General features: G+C 38.7%; 1 protein-coding gene across 6 annotated transcripts in view; it reads left to right on the top strand.

Moving 5' to 3' along the window:
• NKAIN2 (sodium/potassium transporting ATPase interacting 2) overlaps nt 1-16,634 on the top strand; it is a 1,172,348-nt gene extending 1,155,714 nt beyond the window's left edge. For 4 of the 6 annotated variants that reach the window (XR_011388540.1, XR_011388542.1, XR_011388541.1 and 1 more), the window contains 3 exons: nt 11,229-11,310; nt 11,952-12,040; nt 16,451-16,634. Coding sequence is in view for 2 of the 6 variants with exons in the window: in XM_070073640.1 (XP_069929741.1) it covers nt 11,229-11,310; nt 11,952-11,976 (107 nt within the window). In the remaining 4 variants the exon portion in view is untranslated. Of the gene's footprint in view, nt 1-11,228; nt 11,311-11,951; nt 12,043-16,450 lie in introns of those variants that run through there. The other 2 variants (XM_070073641.1, XM_070073640.1) reach the window with 2 other exon arrangements.
• Nucleotides 16,635-17,236: the final 602 nt, after the last annotated feature.

Raw genomic sequence — 17,236 nt, 5'->3', positions numbered from 1 at the left:
CACAAGGTATGTTTCAACCCTTTCTAAGTTTCTCTAAAACAGAAAAGCTATCAAACGTAAGTTTCTTGGATGTCTCCCCACTAGGCCTGCAAAAATTCCCCATGTGGCCATTATTCTTTTGTCTCCTTACAACCGTTCCTAAATCTGAGAAAACACATGAGTTTTTTCTCCACCAAGAGCTGAGCTCACCTGCTTCTGCCTAATCCAGGACACTGAACTTCCAGTGTCTTTATTGTCAATCACTCCATTAGTCATTTTTACCTACATAGGTCCTAAATATCCTAGACCACAACCAGGCAGGTCCCCGACTCTTTCTCTCTCCCTCTCTCTCTCCTCTCTCTCTCTCTTTTTCTGTCCTTTCTGATAATAACATGCATCGATTCCAAACATGTTTACACCAAAAATAAACACCATTTAATCCCATTTTTGTGGGGTGGGCATTTGGCATGGCAGTTAAGATACTGTTTTGTATGCCCACATCCCATATCTGAATACCAGGTTCAAATCCCAACTCCTCCTTTTCCAATCCAGCTTCCTGCTAATGTGCACGCTGGGAGACAGCAGATGATTGCTCAAGTACTTGGGTTTCTATCACCTATATGGGATTTCCAGATTGAGTTCCAAGCGTCAGGCTTTGGCTTGACCCAGACATGACTGTTGCAGACATTTGGGGAGTGAACAACTAGGTAGAGGATAGCTCTATGTCTTTCAAATAAAATTAAAATAAATTAGTAATATTTTTAAAAATCTATAGCCAAAGAGTACACTACTAAGAAACAAAAAAAAATCCAATTTTTCATGAGCTTTTGAAGTACTCTCATATGAGATTTTTTTTAAGTATTTAAAGCATGGAAATTCCATCCTATGTAGTTTTTGCTTGTAATATAAATTATCTTTTCTGGTGGGCATTTGGCTTAGCAGTCAAGAAAATGCTTGGGATTGTCATCATCAGACATCAGAGTGCCTAGGTTGGATTTCTGGCTCGACTCTTGATTTATCTTTCTGTTAATGAGCTGCAGCATAATGGGTAGTGGTAATGGGTTATGAAATTGGATCCCTGGCACCCACTTTGAGACCCATATTAAGTTCTGAGCTCCAAGCATCAGCCTTGCTTGGCCCCAGCTGTTTCTGGCATCTAAGGAGTGAAGGAGCAGATGGCAGCATTCTCTCTCTCTCCCTCTCTCCCTTTCTCTTTCTCTGTTTCTCTTTCTCTGCCTCTCAAATTTAAAAATTCTTCCCTTTTTCTCCATTATAACTGAAGTTATTTCTGTTGCTTATTAGACAGCAGTTAACAATGTAAGTGGCCATTTGAAGCATCTCCATGGAGTTACCTCTGCTCTCTTCAGCTTCTGTTGATAATTTCTATACTTATGTCATTCCATACACAATTCAAGCAGATTCTGCTACATACTTCTGTTATTTGATCCTTATCTCCAATCTCCTGGCATGAAAAATTCTAATCCTCTCACTGAAAAGCCTAAATATGCATTTTAAAGCATAATTCTAATCACTCCTTTTTTATGAATCCTTTCCAAAACAACATCAGATCCCAACTCTATCCATAGTGTATTTTTAATAAGAATAAACCTCAAAAATTCATGAAAATTTTTAATTAAAAGATAAATTTAGGGGCTGGCACTGTGGCATAGAGGGTTAAGCCTCCACATGCAGTGTTGGCATCCCATATCGGCATCGGTTCAAGTCCTGGCTGTTCCACTTTCGATCCAGCTCCCTGCTAATGCACCAGTGAAAGATGGCCCAAGTTCTTGGGCCCCTGCACCCATGGGGGAGACCATCAGAAGCTCCTGGCTCCTGGCTTCGGCCTGGCCCAAACCCAGCTGTTGCAGCCATTTGGGGGGTGAACCCGCAGATGGAAGATCTCTCTCTCTCTGTCTCCCTCTTCCTCTCCCTCTCCCTCCTTCCTTCTCTCTCTGTATCTATGCCTTTCAAATAAATAATCTTTTAAAAAAGATAAGTTTATTTTATATGTAAAATTTATTGAAATATAGCACATGAATGCATGCTCCTAAGTATTACACATGTGAGACACTAGAATCTCTCTAAAAACTTTGAAATTGTTTTATTAGCTTCACTTGACAGGAGGAAATTAGAGATCTCCACAAAGGTGACTAGACGATGAGCACAATGCTGATAAGTCAAAAAGGCACAACCTGAGTGCAGGTCGGGAATCTAAAGCCGCCCATCCTTCTGCTACCCAAGAGCTTCCCTGTGATGTGTCAAGTGGTGGCATTAAATTACTAGAACTTGTGATCTGTATCAAAGTCATAGGCTCAGCAGAAAACCACCTTGTGTTTTTTAAAATCTCACTGATGGTGTTTCCCACCAAGAATTGGCAAAATAGACAAAGAGCAACAAGGCGAGATGACTTATAAAGTGGAACTTTGATTTGATTTTTGTTAGGTCTTCAGAAGCAAAAGCTTAAAATGGCTACTTTAAAAAACTGTATTTATTATGAGACCATTGTGGTTACTGCTTTTTACTTTGCTTTTGTTAAGCATTTCCCTGAAATACAGTATATAATCTAAGAAATGCACATACACGTATAGATAAATGAATATTTTGTCTCTGAGCACACTCATAAATAATACCAAAATAAAAAAATATTAGCATATGGGAATATTATCAAGTTTAAAATATTGAATATCTGCTTATGATACAACTAAGAAGAAAACATGGAAAATAGGACCTTAAGATCCTTGAGGAAGAAGCTAGGAAATAAAGCATCTGCAGCGATTTGGCTAATACATCTCATTTCATTCCATGTGTGCTTTGTCTGTAAGAAGCCCTCTGTAGCAGCTTAGTGGCCTTTCAGGCAACAACAACAACAGGATAAAAGACCCCTATAAACTACTGTGCTTTTTTAAAAGGAGGGGGGGACCGGCTCAGAGCCCACTAAGGGATTTTAGCCCAGACTTAATACCACAAGCGTACAAAATCAGCTTGAATTGCTGCCACAAAGTAAGCCAGAGTAGGAAAAAGGTAGTTCTTTTCAATTAAGCCTGTGATAGTTATGGTCTAAATTCCTTTTGGGCAACTGCAGGTAAGTACCCTTGAAATTCATACCTGCAGAGATAATGGATAGACGTTCTGTTTTCATAGGCCCACACAAATTCTTTAATGTCTTTCCGTGAGTTCGTCTAAATATTTAAGCTTAGCTTTCTGGAAACTGCCTTTTAAATGTTCCCCTCAGTGTTTTTCCCTGCTCTGTCTCTAAAAGAGAATATGTTGACTAGTGGCTTTGTCGTTAATAACCAAGGGACAATTTTCTATTACAATACTTCACAGCCAACATGAATTTAAAAAGGCAGTTTTAGACTTGCTGAACTCAATATTCATGATTAAAAGGTTTCGGTAGAAAAGAGTCTCACAACAGGGAATAAACTTTAGAAAAATCTGTTTATTCAAAAAGTATTTTTCTCTTACTTGGTAATTTCTAACTTCCACTATCATTAATGTTATTAAATCATAGCTATTAAACTGATATGGCACTTTACAAATTTAAAATAATTGGACTTCTTGTGCCTCCACTGGTTAGAAATGTAGACATACCCATATTGTAGATAGGAAAACTAAGATGAAAAAGGAAGCAAAACACTGTAGCATTTGCAAAGAAAATGATTAACATTCCTGAGTTGTCTTTGGAGGTGAGAGATGTGTCTACTACAGGTATTGTAATGACTTCATAGGTATTCAAATGCCCAGACTCATCAGATTATACACATTAAATATGCAAAATTATTTGATGTAAATTATATATAGGTAAAGCTATTTTTAAAAGAATCCTGAGTTGCATTCAAAGGAGGAAAAAAAATGCCCCCATTGTGGCACAAATTAACAAGTACAAGTTTTATTTTTTTTTTTTTACCTTCTTCCCAGTTGTGTGTCTCTATTTAGGGTCCTTTGAACTTTCCATAGGGAGAACAATGTTTTCCTACCATTTATCAACATTTGGGACACTTAATAGTGGTCATTAATGAGTGATGCTCTCAGCCTAGTCATCTTGATGCTAACACATGTCCTAACCTTTTTCTTTCCACTCTTGTTGACCATCGAGATGCAGTGATGTCTTTCTTCCCACTGGCATCCAAAACATTTCTTTTGCATATCTCACAGCATCCAGGCAACAATTAACATACTAGATCTTCAAAAAAAAAAAAAAAAAAAAACATTTTCTTTGTTGTAACTCAAGCCCTGATGAAGGTAGGATAAAACACTTGGTCCAATTAATCTTGGAAATTTTACTAGTATCTTCCATGCTTCTGTAAATGCCCTTATTTTCCTTTGCAGCCTAAAGTGTCTACACAGTTCATTTGGTAAATAAGAATTGAGTGTCTTCCATAAGCCAGATACTCACCGTTCAGGGTTCTGAGCTACCATAGTAAACAGTAGAAAACAGTAAAGCTCATGCAGTTTGCATTACAGTGGTGGAGGCATGCAACTAATACATAAGTACATTCATAACATGTCAGGTCAACAAAGGTTTTATGAAGCAAAATAAAGCTGAGTGAGGTGAAACCCAGCTAGCTCACAATTGTGGGGAGCAACCCGGACTAGACTAAGTTACTGGAATTAAGACTTATTCTATGCATCTGCTCTCCCACAATATGGCGCTGGGAGAGGAGGAAACAGCTTCTACACAGCTGCCTCTTGCCAACTTGAGTGATGACCTCCAGGAGCTGATCCTGCTCCTGATTGGAGGAGAGCAGCGTACTCGGCGTGTGGGCAGCCGAGTTGGGATTGGCGGAAGAGGACTATAAAGGAGGAGAGAGACAACATGCACGAGAAACATCTAAGGGGAACATCTGAGGGAACACCTGTGCAGCCCCCGAGAGAGCCGGCCGGCGGTGTGCCGCTCCCCCGCGGAAGTGGGGAAAGTGGCCAGGGGGAACCGCCCTTCCACGGAGGTGGAAGGGACGGTAGCCAACCCGGGAAGAACCAGCAGCAAACCCGGGGAGGGCCGAGCAGACGAAAGAACAGCGCAGGGTCCTGTGTCGTTCCTCCACGAAGACAGGGAGCGACAACAATCACCTTGCATGAGTTACAGTTTGCATTGCCCTTTTCTCAAGTATTTCCTGGACCTTGCCACTTGGATGTGCCTGTTATAACTTAAGTGCTACATTTCCTAAAGGAAAAGAAACAACAGCTTCCTCCTGGCATTCCTTTGCTTTCTGTTATCAGTAAGAACATTCCCTTAGCCTGCAAATTTCTGTGAGTCAGCTTTGAATTTCTCCTTTTCCTTCCCCCACCCCCATGTTCAAACACTTAGCATGTGCTTTGCTTTCTACTTCTTTGTCCTTTTGTCTTACATTCACTGACAGTTTTATTTTCTCCATCTTCTAATTTTTTTAAAAATTATTACAATTTATTTATTTAATTGAAAGTCAGAGTTGCAGAGAGTGGTCTCCCGTCTGCTGAGTCACTCCCCAAGTGGGTGCAAAGTCCTGGTTCAGGAGCCAGGAGTTTCTTCCAGATCTCCCAAATGGGTAGCAGGGGCTCAAACACTTGGGCCACCCTCCTCTGCTTTTCCTAGACCATAAGCAGGGAGCTAGATCAGTAGTGAAGAAGCCAACATAAACTGGCACCCATATGGGACGCTGACATTGCAGGCCGTGGCTTTACTCTGTATGCCACAATGCCAGACTCTCCTTCTTCTAATTCTAATTAAGGCCTTTGCTAATTCCTCAATCTTTCACATATTCCATTAAGTATTGAAATAGCATAGAGGATATGCTAAGTTGCTATGAAGGGAACATCCCTCATTATGTTGACAAACATTACTATAATCAGAGTCATACAGGATGAGGCTGAAAAGGTAAACAATTTTCAGGGGAAAAAATGACTGCTTAAATGTTTATTTAGTGTCCTACATAAGTTCTCATACACAACATAAATAAATTAAACCAAGAAGGTTTCATCTCATCTTGAAGAAACATTACAGAAAACCAAGGCACCTCACTGGTAGCAATCCCTGAGAAACACAGCACAGGAGACTTGTACCTCAGTTTTGCTCTCAGCCGAAACTTTCTAGAATATTAGATGGAAGACAGAAGAGTATGAAGGAGTGAGTTTCCTAGAAAACAGAGTAAAAATGTTGGAGAGTAAAATAGAAAAAGGAGGAATCAACAAACAACAGCACTCAATATTTTGTTGAATGAATAATATAGAAAGAATATTAAAACCTGGAGATTTTAGATTGAATCCCAAATGTGGTTAACAACATTTAGGAATTTGCTGAAATAGTATGAGTGAAAAACAGAAAACACTTTTCCAAAATATTTAGGAAGAAATAGAATACCTCAGCTGCTATCTGGCCTCAAACACTAAATATTTTTTCTGTAAAATGAAGATAATTATCCCAACCCATTCCACAGTAATATTGTGAAGACAAATGATAGCACCTAAAAGGGGGGTGGGCAAGAACTAAGAACTATTACACATTTTACTATTGCTAGTATTGATTTTATTTTTATTTTCAGAATTAAGGAAATTCTTGATTAATTAAAAGGAATTCTTTCCTAAATAATGCATAAATGAACTGTGGCTCAAACATACAGCTGTCACTGGATGACTTTGGTGTTTTTTGACCCATTGCTCAGAAATTTCACTGTGTACAATAATCTTGCTAGAGCCTATTACTGAAAAAAAACTGGAAACAGATCAAAGTGCCATTAAGGACATCTTTAAAATGTAAGATAATCCCAGTAATTCAATATTTTAAGAGAAAAAGTTTCTTCCACGTCTGCACCCACTCATATGATACCCCAAAAAGTTCCATATCAGGTTGAAGGAGTCTTCTCTAAAAGGTGAAAAGAATCAAGTCTATCTTTGCTGGCCATCGGATCTTCTTTGTAATGGTCAGCACAATCCACCTGATTCCTATTCCTTTCCATCAGGGTCTTTGAAAGACAACCAATTACTGAGAATAAATGCACATGTAAATTGACTGTACAAAATTTCCTTGGCTGTGAACTCAGGCATGGATACAAAATAAGCTATAGAAAATATACCTTCTGATGCTAGTTTAAATTTGAATTCCCCTTTGTAAGTAAAATGATAAAAAACAAATCCATCCTGCTTACTTTCAGAGCCTCCTCTTTTCTAATCATAGTACTGGGTAGTCTGCTGTTGGAAACTACTCCTTCCCACAGGCCCATGTGTAAGATCATAGCAATCACGGCCGGCGCCACGGCTCACTAGGCTAATCCTCCACCTGCGGCGCCAGCACACCAGGTTCTAGTCCCGGTCGGGGTGCTGGATTCTGTCCCATTGCTCCTCTTCCTGTCCAGCTCTTTGCTGTGGCCCGGGAAGGCAGTGGAGGATGGCCCAGGTCCTTGGGCCCTGCACCCGCATGGGAGACCAGGAGAGGCACCTGGCTCCTGGCTTTGGATCAGCGCGGTGCGCCAGCCATAGCGGCCATTGGGGGATAAACCAACGGAAAAAAGAAGACCTTTCTCTCTCTCTCACTGTCCACTCTGCCTGTCAAAAAAAAAAAAAAAAAAAAAAAAAGGATCCTAGTAATCACAATGATTATAGTCCTTCCATCAGAGCTTCCCTGTTACTCTCGCCAATCAGATAATCCGGCTGTATCCACTGTACTCCATACAGATCATGGAAATTATAAAGACCAAGCAAGTCCCAGTCAATGCCAGCTCTATTTTCAGCAGGTGTTCGAGACATACCTCATTTTTCTCATGTCTTAGAAGGGTCATGATTCAAGCTTTGTGTCCCATTTTTGCTCCTAATTCTATCCACAGGACTTGAAGATTCACCTTATTTTCCTCAGGTTGTCCATTGGAGCACTCCAATATCTTCAGCTTTAGCATCTGGCTTTTTCTGTCACATATATCAAGGCAGAAAGTAAGATAATTAAATATTTCCAGGGGCCGGTGCTGTGGAGCAGCAGGTTAAAGCCCTGGCCTGAAGCGCCAGTATCCCATATGGACAGTCCTGGCTGCTCCTCTTCCAATCCAGCTCTCTGCTACGACCTGGGAGAGCAATGGAGGATGGCCCAAATCCTTGGGCCCCTGCACCCACGTGGGAGACCTGGAAGAAGCACCTGGCTCCTGGCTGCGGATCGGCATAGCTTTGGCTGTTGTGGCCATCTGGGGAGTGAACCAGTGAATGGAAGACCTCTCTTTCTGACTAGTAGTTGCCATTTAATTATTACATAGCTTTCCTGGTATTGTTTGTATTAGCTAAGGTACCAATATAGAGAATTTATAAAACAGTATCCCTCTCTTTTTGTTCATCTCCTATTAAGTACTTGGTATAGTTCCACAGTTGTCCTAGATTAAGACTTTTTACTCTTCCTTCTACACAGAAGAAATCTAAAGAAAATTCTGAATTTTCTGAAGGACTCTTAATTTTCTTCTTTCATCCAGAGCTTTACTTATATTACCCTCATATCTATTTATGAGAAACATTTTATAATTCCTCCTTGAGTTAGCAAGTGATTTGCCTAAAGCCACACTGACAGCAAGACAATAAAGCAGTATGTGAACCCCAGTCCTTCTGACATCAGGGTTTCTATTCTTTTCTTTATACCATTCCACTTTTGAAGAGAAAAGAAATTCCATCCTTAAAAAGGGTTTCCCACAAAATACCTTGAAGAAGCTTAAATGCATGTGTGAGGATTTGAGCAAGTTCACGGAAAATGAAGCAAAAGATTATACACATTTTTAATCAAACGTTTGAAGTATCCTTTCATTATTAAGTGAAAGAAGCCAATCCAGAGGGGCTACATACTGAATAATTCCAACTGGATCACATTCTGAAAAAAATTCAAAATGATGGACATAATAAAAAGACAAGTAGGGAGGGAGGGATAATTAGGCAGAGCCAAGGGGATTTTTAGGGCCAAGAAACTGAGGATACTTCAATGATTATCACATGTAGTACATTTCCCCAAACCTATAGAAAATATAACACCAAGAACCCAAGACTTTGGGTGACACTGATGTGTCAGTGCAGGTTCAGTGACTATAACAAGTGTATGACTCTGGGGTGCAGGTACTTAGCATAGAAGCTAAGATGCCTCATCTCAGACCACAGTACTTGTTTTGGATTCCCAGCTCCAGCTCCCGACTCCAGCTTCCTAATACAAACCTTGAGAGGTAGCAATTACAGCTCAAATAATTGAATTTCCGCCACCCATGTGGGAGATCTGGATTGAGTTCCAGATTCCTGGCTTCAGCCTGGCACTGTCCCAGCTATTTCATGAATTTGGAGGGTAAACCAGCAGATGGGAATGTCCTCTCTCTCTCCCCACATTTCCAATAAAAAATAACTTTTAAATGTACTATTCTGGGGTAGGATGGTGACCATGGGGCAGCTTGTGTTTGTGTGGGGCAAGGAATACATAAAAATTCTCTTTACTTTCTACTGTTTTGCTATGAACCGAAAACTACTCTAAATGTAAGATCTTTTTTAAAGTAATTATGTCTGCCCACTGCACAAACATTTATTACATCACTTCTCACCCTTATCTAATGTCTATCTGTAGCTCCCAGACTCTTAACAAGAGAGCAAAAACCAGTAGTATAGGCCAGTAGAAGAAGATACCAGAAAAAGTACAGATATCCTAAGGCAACCTAATTCAGTCTCTACCTCTTTCTCTTTCTTGTCTTCTGTCCTGTTAGCATTTTGATGTTTTGCCTCTTTTATCCCCACTATACAACCTTTATACCCATAAATGAAGAAAACACAGGGCCAGTGCTGTGGCTCAGTGGGTTAAGGCATTATCTGTAATGCTGGCATCCCATATAGGTACCAGTTCAAATCCTGGCTGCTCCACTTCCAATTCAGTTCTCTGCTAATATGCCTAAGAAAAAAGCAGAAGATGGCCCAAGTGCTTGGGTCCCTGTACCTACTTGGGAGACCCAGATGAAGCTCCTGGCTCCTGGCTTCAGCTTGGCCTAGCCTTGGCCATTGCAGTCATCTGAAGAGTGAACCAGCAGATGAAAAATCTCTCTCTCTCTTTCTGTAGCACAGCCTTCCAGATAAATAAATCTTTAAAGAAAAGAAACAGAACTTTTCAGAATTTACTTGGTACTTACTGTTCCATTTACTGCTGCCAAAACTTAATGGTGTACAACAATCATTTATTTTGCTCATAGATTCTGTGGTTGAATAAGTCAAACAGGCACATGTAGGGTGGCTGTTCCTGTTCTCTGATGTCAGGGACCTGAGCTCGGAAGTCCCCAAGACTGGCTTGACTCCATTCCTGGGTCTGGAATTATTTAAAAGAGTTTTCTGTCCCACATCCACTCTGGTTGTTGGCTAAGACCTCAGCTAGCCTATCACATGAAACACCATTCCATGGATGCCTATTGGTCTATACATGTGGGCTTGTTTGGACTTCCTTGAGGCATGGTGACTGTTCCAAGAAAGAGCATCCTGAAAATTCAAGTGGAAAATTCATGACATTTTTATGATCTACCCTGGAAATCACAGTGTCATCTATATTAGTCAGCTACCATAAAGGTCTCCCAGGCAAGAAGAAGGGACATAGACCCAAACCACACTAGATGGGAGGAGTGTCCAGTTATAAAAACATAGAATTTGAGATATTGTTGAGTCACTTTGGAAAATACAATCTTACATAGTAATTACAGTTGTATCTTACTATATCTTAAATATCTGGGTATGTGTTGCATTTAAATATTTGGTTAGACTTCATCTATGTCTCTACCTCAGACTCTCTGCTTCAGATTGTAAACTATGTGATGGCAGGGACAGCCATATTGAGTTCATTTACATGAGCTGAACCATAGCACTTTGTACTTGACAATCATAATATATAATACTATTACCAGGGCTACAATTGCTGCTAGATAAATGCATTTGAGTGATCATTAGTCTTATGCCATAACATTCATAATGTGTTGCAGAAAAACCTCCACACTAGCCGAAAAGGCATATAGCATCTTTAATGTGCAAGTAAATTTTATTACCCCAACTAGGTCCTGCTTTCTTGAGAATTCATAATTTCTTCTATGAACTAAATAGATTCATGTAAAGCAATAATTGAATCTCAAAGTGGAGGGGTAGAAAATCACCTCCTTGAAGGAACTATCTTTTGTTTTTCTTCATAGTCACTTTTAATTTAATAGGTTGTTAAAAGTTTATGTTCGTAATTTGTGTGGACCTTAATCATGCATATTTCTCTTCTGAAAAGGTAACTAAGGAAGGCAATTGTCTCTTTTCAGTTGATTTCATAGGCGGCTTTGACTCCTATGGCTATCAAGGACCTCAGAAGACATCTCATTTACAACTACAACCTATGTACATGTAAGTACTTGACTTTGGAGATATTCTTCTAAGATATTGAAAGATTATCAAGTAAATATACTGTGGCATGAAACAGATGGCATGCAGCTCTCCTTCAGTTATATACTTCCAGTATTTTCTCTTTTACTAATATTGTTTTGACTAGGATAATTATAACATTTTCTCCATAATCTTTTGATTTGAATTATCAAAACTACCATCTCTAAAGTTGCCTTTTGCCTTAAAGAAGTATCACCTGCATGACTCAAAAGCCTATAATATATATAATTTCTTTGAATTACCCAAAAGTTGTCTATTTAGAAAATGATAGAACATTGTAGACCATTGTATATAACTGTATGTACAACATAATTTCTAGTTTAACCAGGATAGTCCCAGCTCACACTGGTTATCTCAGTATAATTATTGCCACCCCTCTATATTACCCTGGAAAGGATTCTCATTTAGGTAACAAATGATAGGTTCACTCTAGCTATATATAATGTGCAAAAATTTTTCAAAACTGAGCAATTCTTTTTCTATAATTTTTCTGGTCTAAATGTGAAAATGAAACTTTAACACTGAAACTTATCAAACCCTTAACTCTAGCACTCAAGAGAGCAGACATACAATCAGAGCCTGATTTTTATATCTGTGTTTAGGCAAATTCCCTTGGATAACAACTGATAACAAATTCTATATATCAGCATCAAGTGGTATGCTGAATTGCAAGTGAAGATCAAAATAGAAAGTAAGATTCCAATTCATTTTAAAATGTGAACTTCTCTCTTTGAAGATTTGTGTTTGTTGTCGTTGTTCTTCACCATTGAATCATTTTACCTTTTAATATCTTTAGCATGTAAGGTAATAAATGGATTTTTAGAGTATTTCTCCACCAAAGATATTAAAGTAATCTTTAGATACCTCTTTTAAACTTCTCTTTAAAATAGACTGGTCTGTGAATCATGCCTGCCTTTTCTGTTGTGTCCCTTGTAGTTCTGTGAGAGCTTTGCTGACATCACTCTTTGAAAAGACTTTTTCAACTCAAAGATCAACCAATACATGTCATTCAAAGCATTGCCTCCATAATATACCATGCACCCTCTTTTACATCCCACAACACTGCCTTAGTTCAAGCATCCATGCACCTGTTAGCTCTAGTTTTCTGGTCTGTTTTTTATAATTTTTTACTGATAATAATTGTACAATTTATGGGCTGCGATGAACATTTCAATATATGCGTACAGTGTGTACAGATAGAATCAGGATAACCAACATTTAACCTTCTGTGACACAACCCTATTCTTCTATTTGTTCATAAAATATGTAACATGTTATTGTGAAATACAGTCACCCCAATACACTGCATAACACTAGGAATGTATTCCTTTGACCTGATTCTAATTTGGTGCCCATTATGATCTAAACTTCCTATATCCCTCTACTCCCTCCCTCCAAACACATATTTTAAAAACTCAAACTGAATTCAACCTCTTTCTTATTTTAGAACATCTATCCCATCCTGCACATGGCTGCCAAATTAGTCTTCCTAAAGTACTTACTCTGATGATTTTACCTCCTGCCCAACAGTTATCAATGATCTCCCCTATAATCTACTAAACAAAGTCGATACTCCTTACAACAGTGAACTCAATGTTCTGTTGAAATATTAGCTCCTCTCTTCAATCTTTAATTTCTCTCAAGTCCCCTTTATGCAGATGATTCTGGGGGATATTAGGAAAACATAATGATGAATAAAAATGAGCCTGTCCTCCTGAAGCTTCTAGACGATTGAGGGCAGAAACTGGTATCTCTCCTCAGTTATTTGTTGCTGGCCAAACTGGAATTCTTTTCTTCAAACATGAGCATACTCAAAAATGTTAATAGACAAGTGGAATTAAATGAAAAGTTTATTATAGTGTAAAAAAATTGAAATTCATGCACATGGGATCTTGGAAAAGTTCTTAGAAAATACATATTACCAAAAACTCTGCATGAATTTCAAAAATTTTAGCAGCAAAATAACTTCATATATATATTTCATATATATGAATATGAAAATACATGAAACATATTTATTGAATTTTCATATATATATTTCATATATATATTTAAAAGACAGTGTGACAGAGAGCAAGCAAGAAAATGAGATCTTCCGTATGCTGGTTTACTACCCAAATGACTGCAACAGCAGGGAGGACTTGGCCTAAGCTAGCAACTAGAAACTCCACATGGGGTTCTCAAGTTTGGGACAGGGGCCTGAATACTTGGGCCATGTTCTGTTGCTTTCCTAGGTGCATTAGCAGGGAAATGAAGCAGAGCAGCTGGGACTCAAACTGGCACTCTGATATGGAATGCTGGTGTTACAAGCAGCAGCTTAACCCACTGAGCTACAACACCAGCCCCTAAATGAGCTTGTTATTCCATTTTTCCATGAACTTTTTAAGTAACCTCATATAATTATCCATTCTGTTCTCTTGATAGCAGATATAATCTTTTTTCCAAACTCCACTATTTGAAACCCCGCACTCTTTTGAACTCTCCTTTAAAATATACTGCCTTTATGAAATATTCTTAATCTTTTTCCTCTAATACTATTTTCCATTGGCATGTCCTCTAGTTGTTTGATATTTATATCATACCTTCCCTATCCTTCCAGAAAGATTTGATAGCTAAAATAAAAAAAAAATTACAAATCCTTTATGTACTTTATAATTCTTCTCAATATTTTATTGCAACATTTTGCAAAGTGCTCTATCTTAAAAAGGCAAGGCAATCAGGAGTAGTGATAAAGATGCCCTTTTAAAGAAAGGCTGCCTGAGAACAAATTCTTTATAACCTTAGGCACACACCTTTATGTTATGTGGATACATTTAATTTCATTAAGCCTAAGTGTTCTCACTCATAAAATAGGGATAATAACTTATGTACTTTGTATAATTGTTCTGAAATTATATGAAAAATGCATGTAAGACATGTAAAACACAGGATATCCCACATAGTAAGTGCTTAATAAACATAATTGTATTAGTGCTAGAAATAATTCTAATGTTAACCAACAGTAATGTAGAAAGGGAAAGCCATTATCAAGTCAGAAAATCAACACATACTATTTGTCATTCTCAAATGATCTCTTAAACAGTGTTTCACAAGTGAGGGTCAGTTAAGAGAATGTGCATTTTATGAAAAAAAACTGGTTTTCAAAAATTTTTCAGCTAATAAACATCTTTTTAATTTTATTTATGAAATTAAACTTAAGTGCTTTCCTATCTTAAAAGCACAAATAACTTGTAACAACATATTTATGCCCAAGAGTAAACCAAAATTTCTATAAGATTTGTTATTGCCTATAACATTTCATGATGTTGCTTAAAATGAATGATCAATGAATATAACCAAATTACAGTAGATGTAACCACTCATTTAAGGATCAGCTAGCAAAGAGAGTAATGGAGAATGCTAATAATGCATAATCCTATCTATTATTCAAATTAAGCATTTATAATTCTAATGTTGTGTTTAAACTAGGGACTCTACAAAGATATGTACCTTTGTGAAGAATTAAATTCCTTGAGGACAAAATTTACTACAATTCCATTACATGGAATACTTTAAATAACAACTGAAAGCAATAAAAGCGTTGTTTTTCTCTTCACTGCCTGAGAAAGTTCAAATAATATGAGAGCTTTCAAGTCCCACTACTCATGAAACAAATATTTAATGGAATTCCAGTCCAGAAAGTTAGGAATTCTTAGGGTATATAAAGAAATTACTAATCAAAATCCCTTCCAAAAACATCCCATGAGAGATCTCAGATGCTGGAAAACAAAGATTTTATTTTACAGATGAGGAAAATGAACAAAGAGTAAGGAAAACAGAGGTTATGCACCTTGTTAGTGTTGCAGCCATGATCATCAACTGGTTTGCTTGACCCCTTAGTTCAATGTTCTCTTCAAACTTTTATGTAGTCTGGGAGTTTGACCTGGCATTTTATCATCTGATTTTGAATTTAGCTATTTGCCGCTGGACACTGACTTAGCTGCTACACTTCCATGCATGGCTGCATCCTGTCCCATATTCTACATCCCTCTTATTCCCTTGTGATTTTACAAGATGCAGTGTTGGATGAAGGGCTTTTTCAAATCCATGGAGCCCTCTAAAACATGCACCTGAGTACCACTGTCTGTTCACGTCCTGTGAGAAACCCAAACTGGTTCACCTATGAACTTCAGCCTTTGCTAAGAGGCAGAGACCTAAGCTGCTCCTGCATGTCCCTCACTGGGACTGTACCTTCTGTCCACCTGCCACAAATTTATCTTGTAGAGTAAGAGGAGCTTAACCTGATGGGCCAGTGCAAGCCCTCTGAGTATCATACAGCAATTGGAAATAAAATTCTCCCTTTGAAAGGAAAGCAATGCTGAAAAGCAGTGTGCAGTTTTAGCTGTGGGTCTTCCATTAAATCCAACAAATTTCCAGTGTCCAAGGTCCTGGAAAACCTGTAAAATTACTGACATAAATGCCATAGTCACAGCCATATTTCAGCACCTACACCCAATGAATAGACAGTCCTCATTATTTTCAGTTAAATTGGGTCAGTAGCCTTGGCTTGTAACTCTTCAGATTATCTGTAACCCATCTAAAGTGGAAAGGGTTTGTTTTTATTTTCCCTTACAATTTGGTAAACCTCTTTGATTAAAAAAAAATAGCTATGAAGTTGCTGCACAAAAAAATCCTGTGTCTCTAGGATAATTTTCTAACAAAATAACTATCTTGACTACCACAGATGAATAGCAGGTACAGATCTGATGGGCTCCCTGCCCAACAAGAATATCCTGTGATGTATTGGACACCATTTGAGAACATCATATTCCTTTTGACAGCCTGATTGGAAGCTGTGCATGTTCATCTCATTTGTCCCTAGAAATAGATTTGAAATTACCCTAAATGTCCTCTCTAACTGGGTGGTTGCACTGAGAGAAAAGAAAAGGAGATGAAACTTGTGAATTTAAATCCCAATTTGGGCCTCTTTTAGGGGTGGGGAGAGGTTATTTTTGTGATTGGAGAGGTGAAAAATAGTGGTGAGCAACAGGCATCCATTGCTCTCCCCCTTGATTAAAAATATTCTCTCTCTTTCCACCCCCCCTCCCTCTCTGTCTCTCAGGTCAAAATAAAACAGATGACTTCAGTATGTCAGCCCATGGACCTTTCAAAGAACTTGTTTCCCAGTGACCTGCATTTTATGAAGAGCAAGAAGCAACCAAGTTTAACTACATACACATACTAACAAAACAAACACACAGAAAGTTTCTCCATACACTGGTACACACACACACACACACACACACACCCCAATTCCACTTGACCTCTTTCTATGTGAAACAGACAAATAATGCAGGACATGCACCTCCTGGATTTCCTGAAAACAGGCTCCTGTCTCCCAGAAAAAAAAAGTTTAAAAGGAGATGTGTTGGTGCCCTCTGCTGGCTACGACTATGCAGCCGGGTCAGCAGGCCTCTGTGAGCTGTGAAGTCATCCAGGGCACCTAAGGTTGAGAGCCTGGTTTTCTGCACTTCATACATCTTGATAGCACCACGGCTACTTAGGCAATGTAATTGCAGAAACAAACTAGCACGCCATGACGACCTTATTAGTCCAAATGGCATATCGTTTGCCCTAAAGGCTGTACGTACATACTTGCCTTAACCCACCTACGTTGTGTGCCCCAGAATCTCCGTGCAGACATCCCCAAGTCACTTCCTTTAGGCTAGCACACTGCTATTAATCCCGAATGCATTCAAGTCTGTGTATTCACGTCAAGGAACAGGACTGAGTAGCTCAGCGGCTCCAGCATGCCTGTGGAAGAAAACCGCCAGTTGCTAGCAAAGTGCTTTACCATTGAGCCTCCATGGTGGCCCAAATGAGACGAGTAACAATGACAACAACCGTC

The sequence above is a fragment of the Oryctolagus cuniculus genome, chromosome 5, assembly GCF_964237555.1.
Source record: "Oryctolagus cuniculus chromosome 5, mOryCun1.1, whole genome shotgun sequence".
In the NCBI taxonomy this organism is placed as follows: domain Eukaryota; kingdom Metazoa; phylum Chordata; class Mammalia; order Lagomorpha; family Leporidae; genus Oryctolagus; species Oryctolagus cuniculus.
Note: the sequence above shows the minus strand (reverse complement) of the source record. Positions and strands in the feature narration are given on the sequence as shown.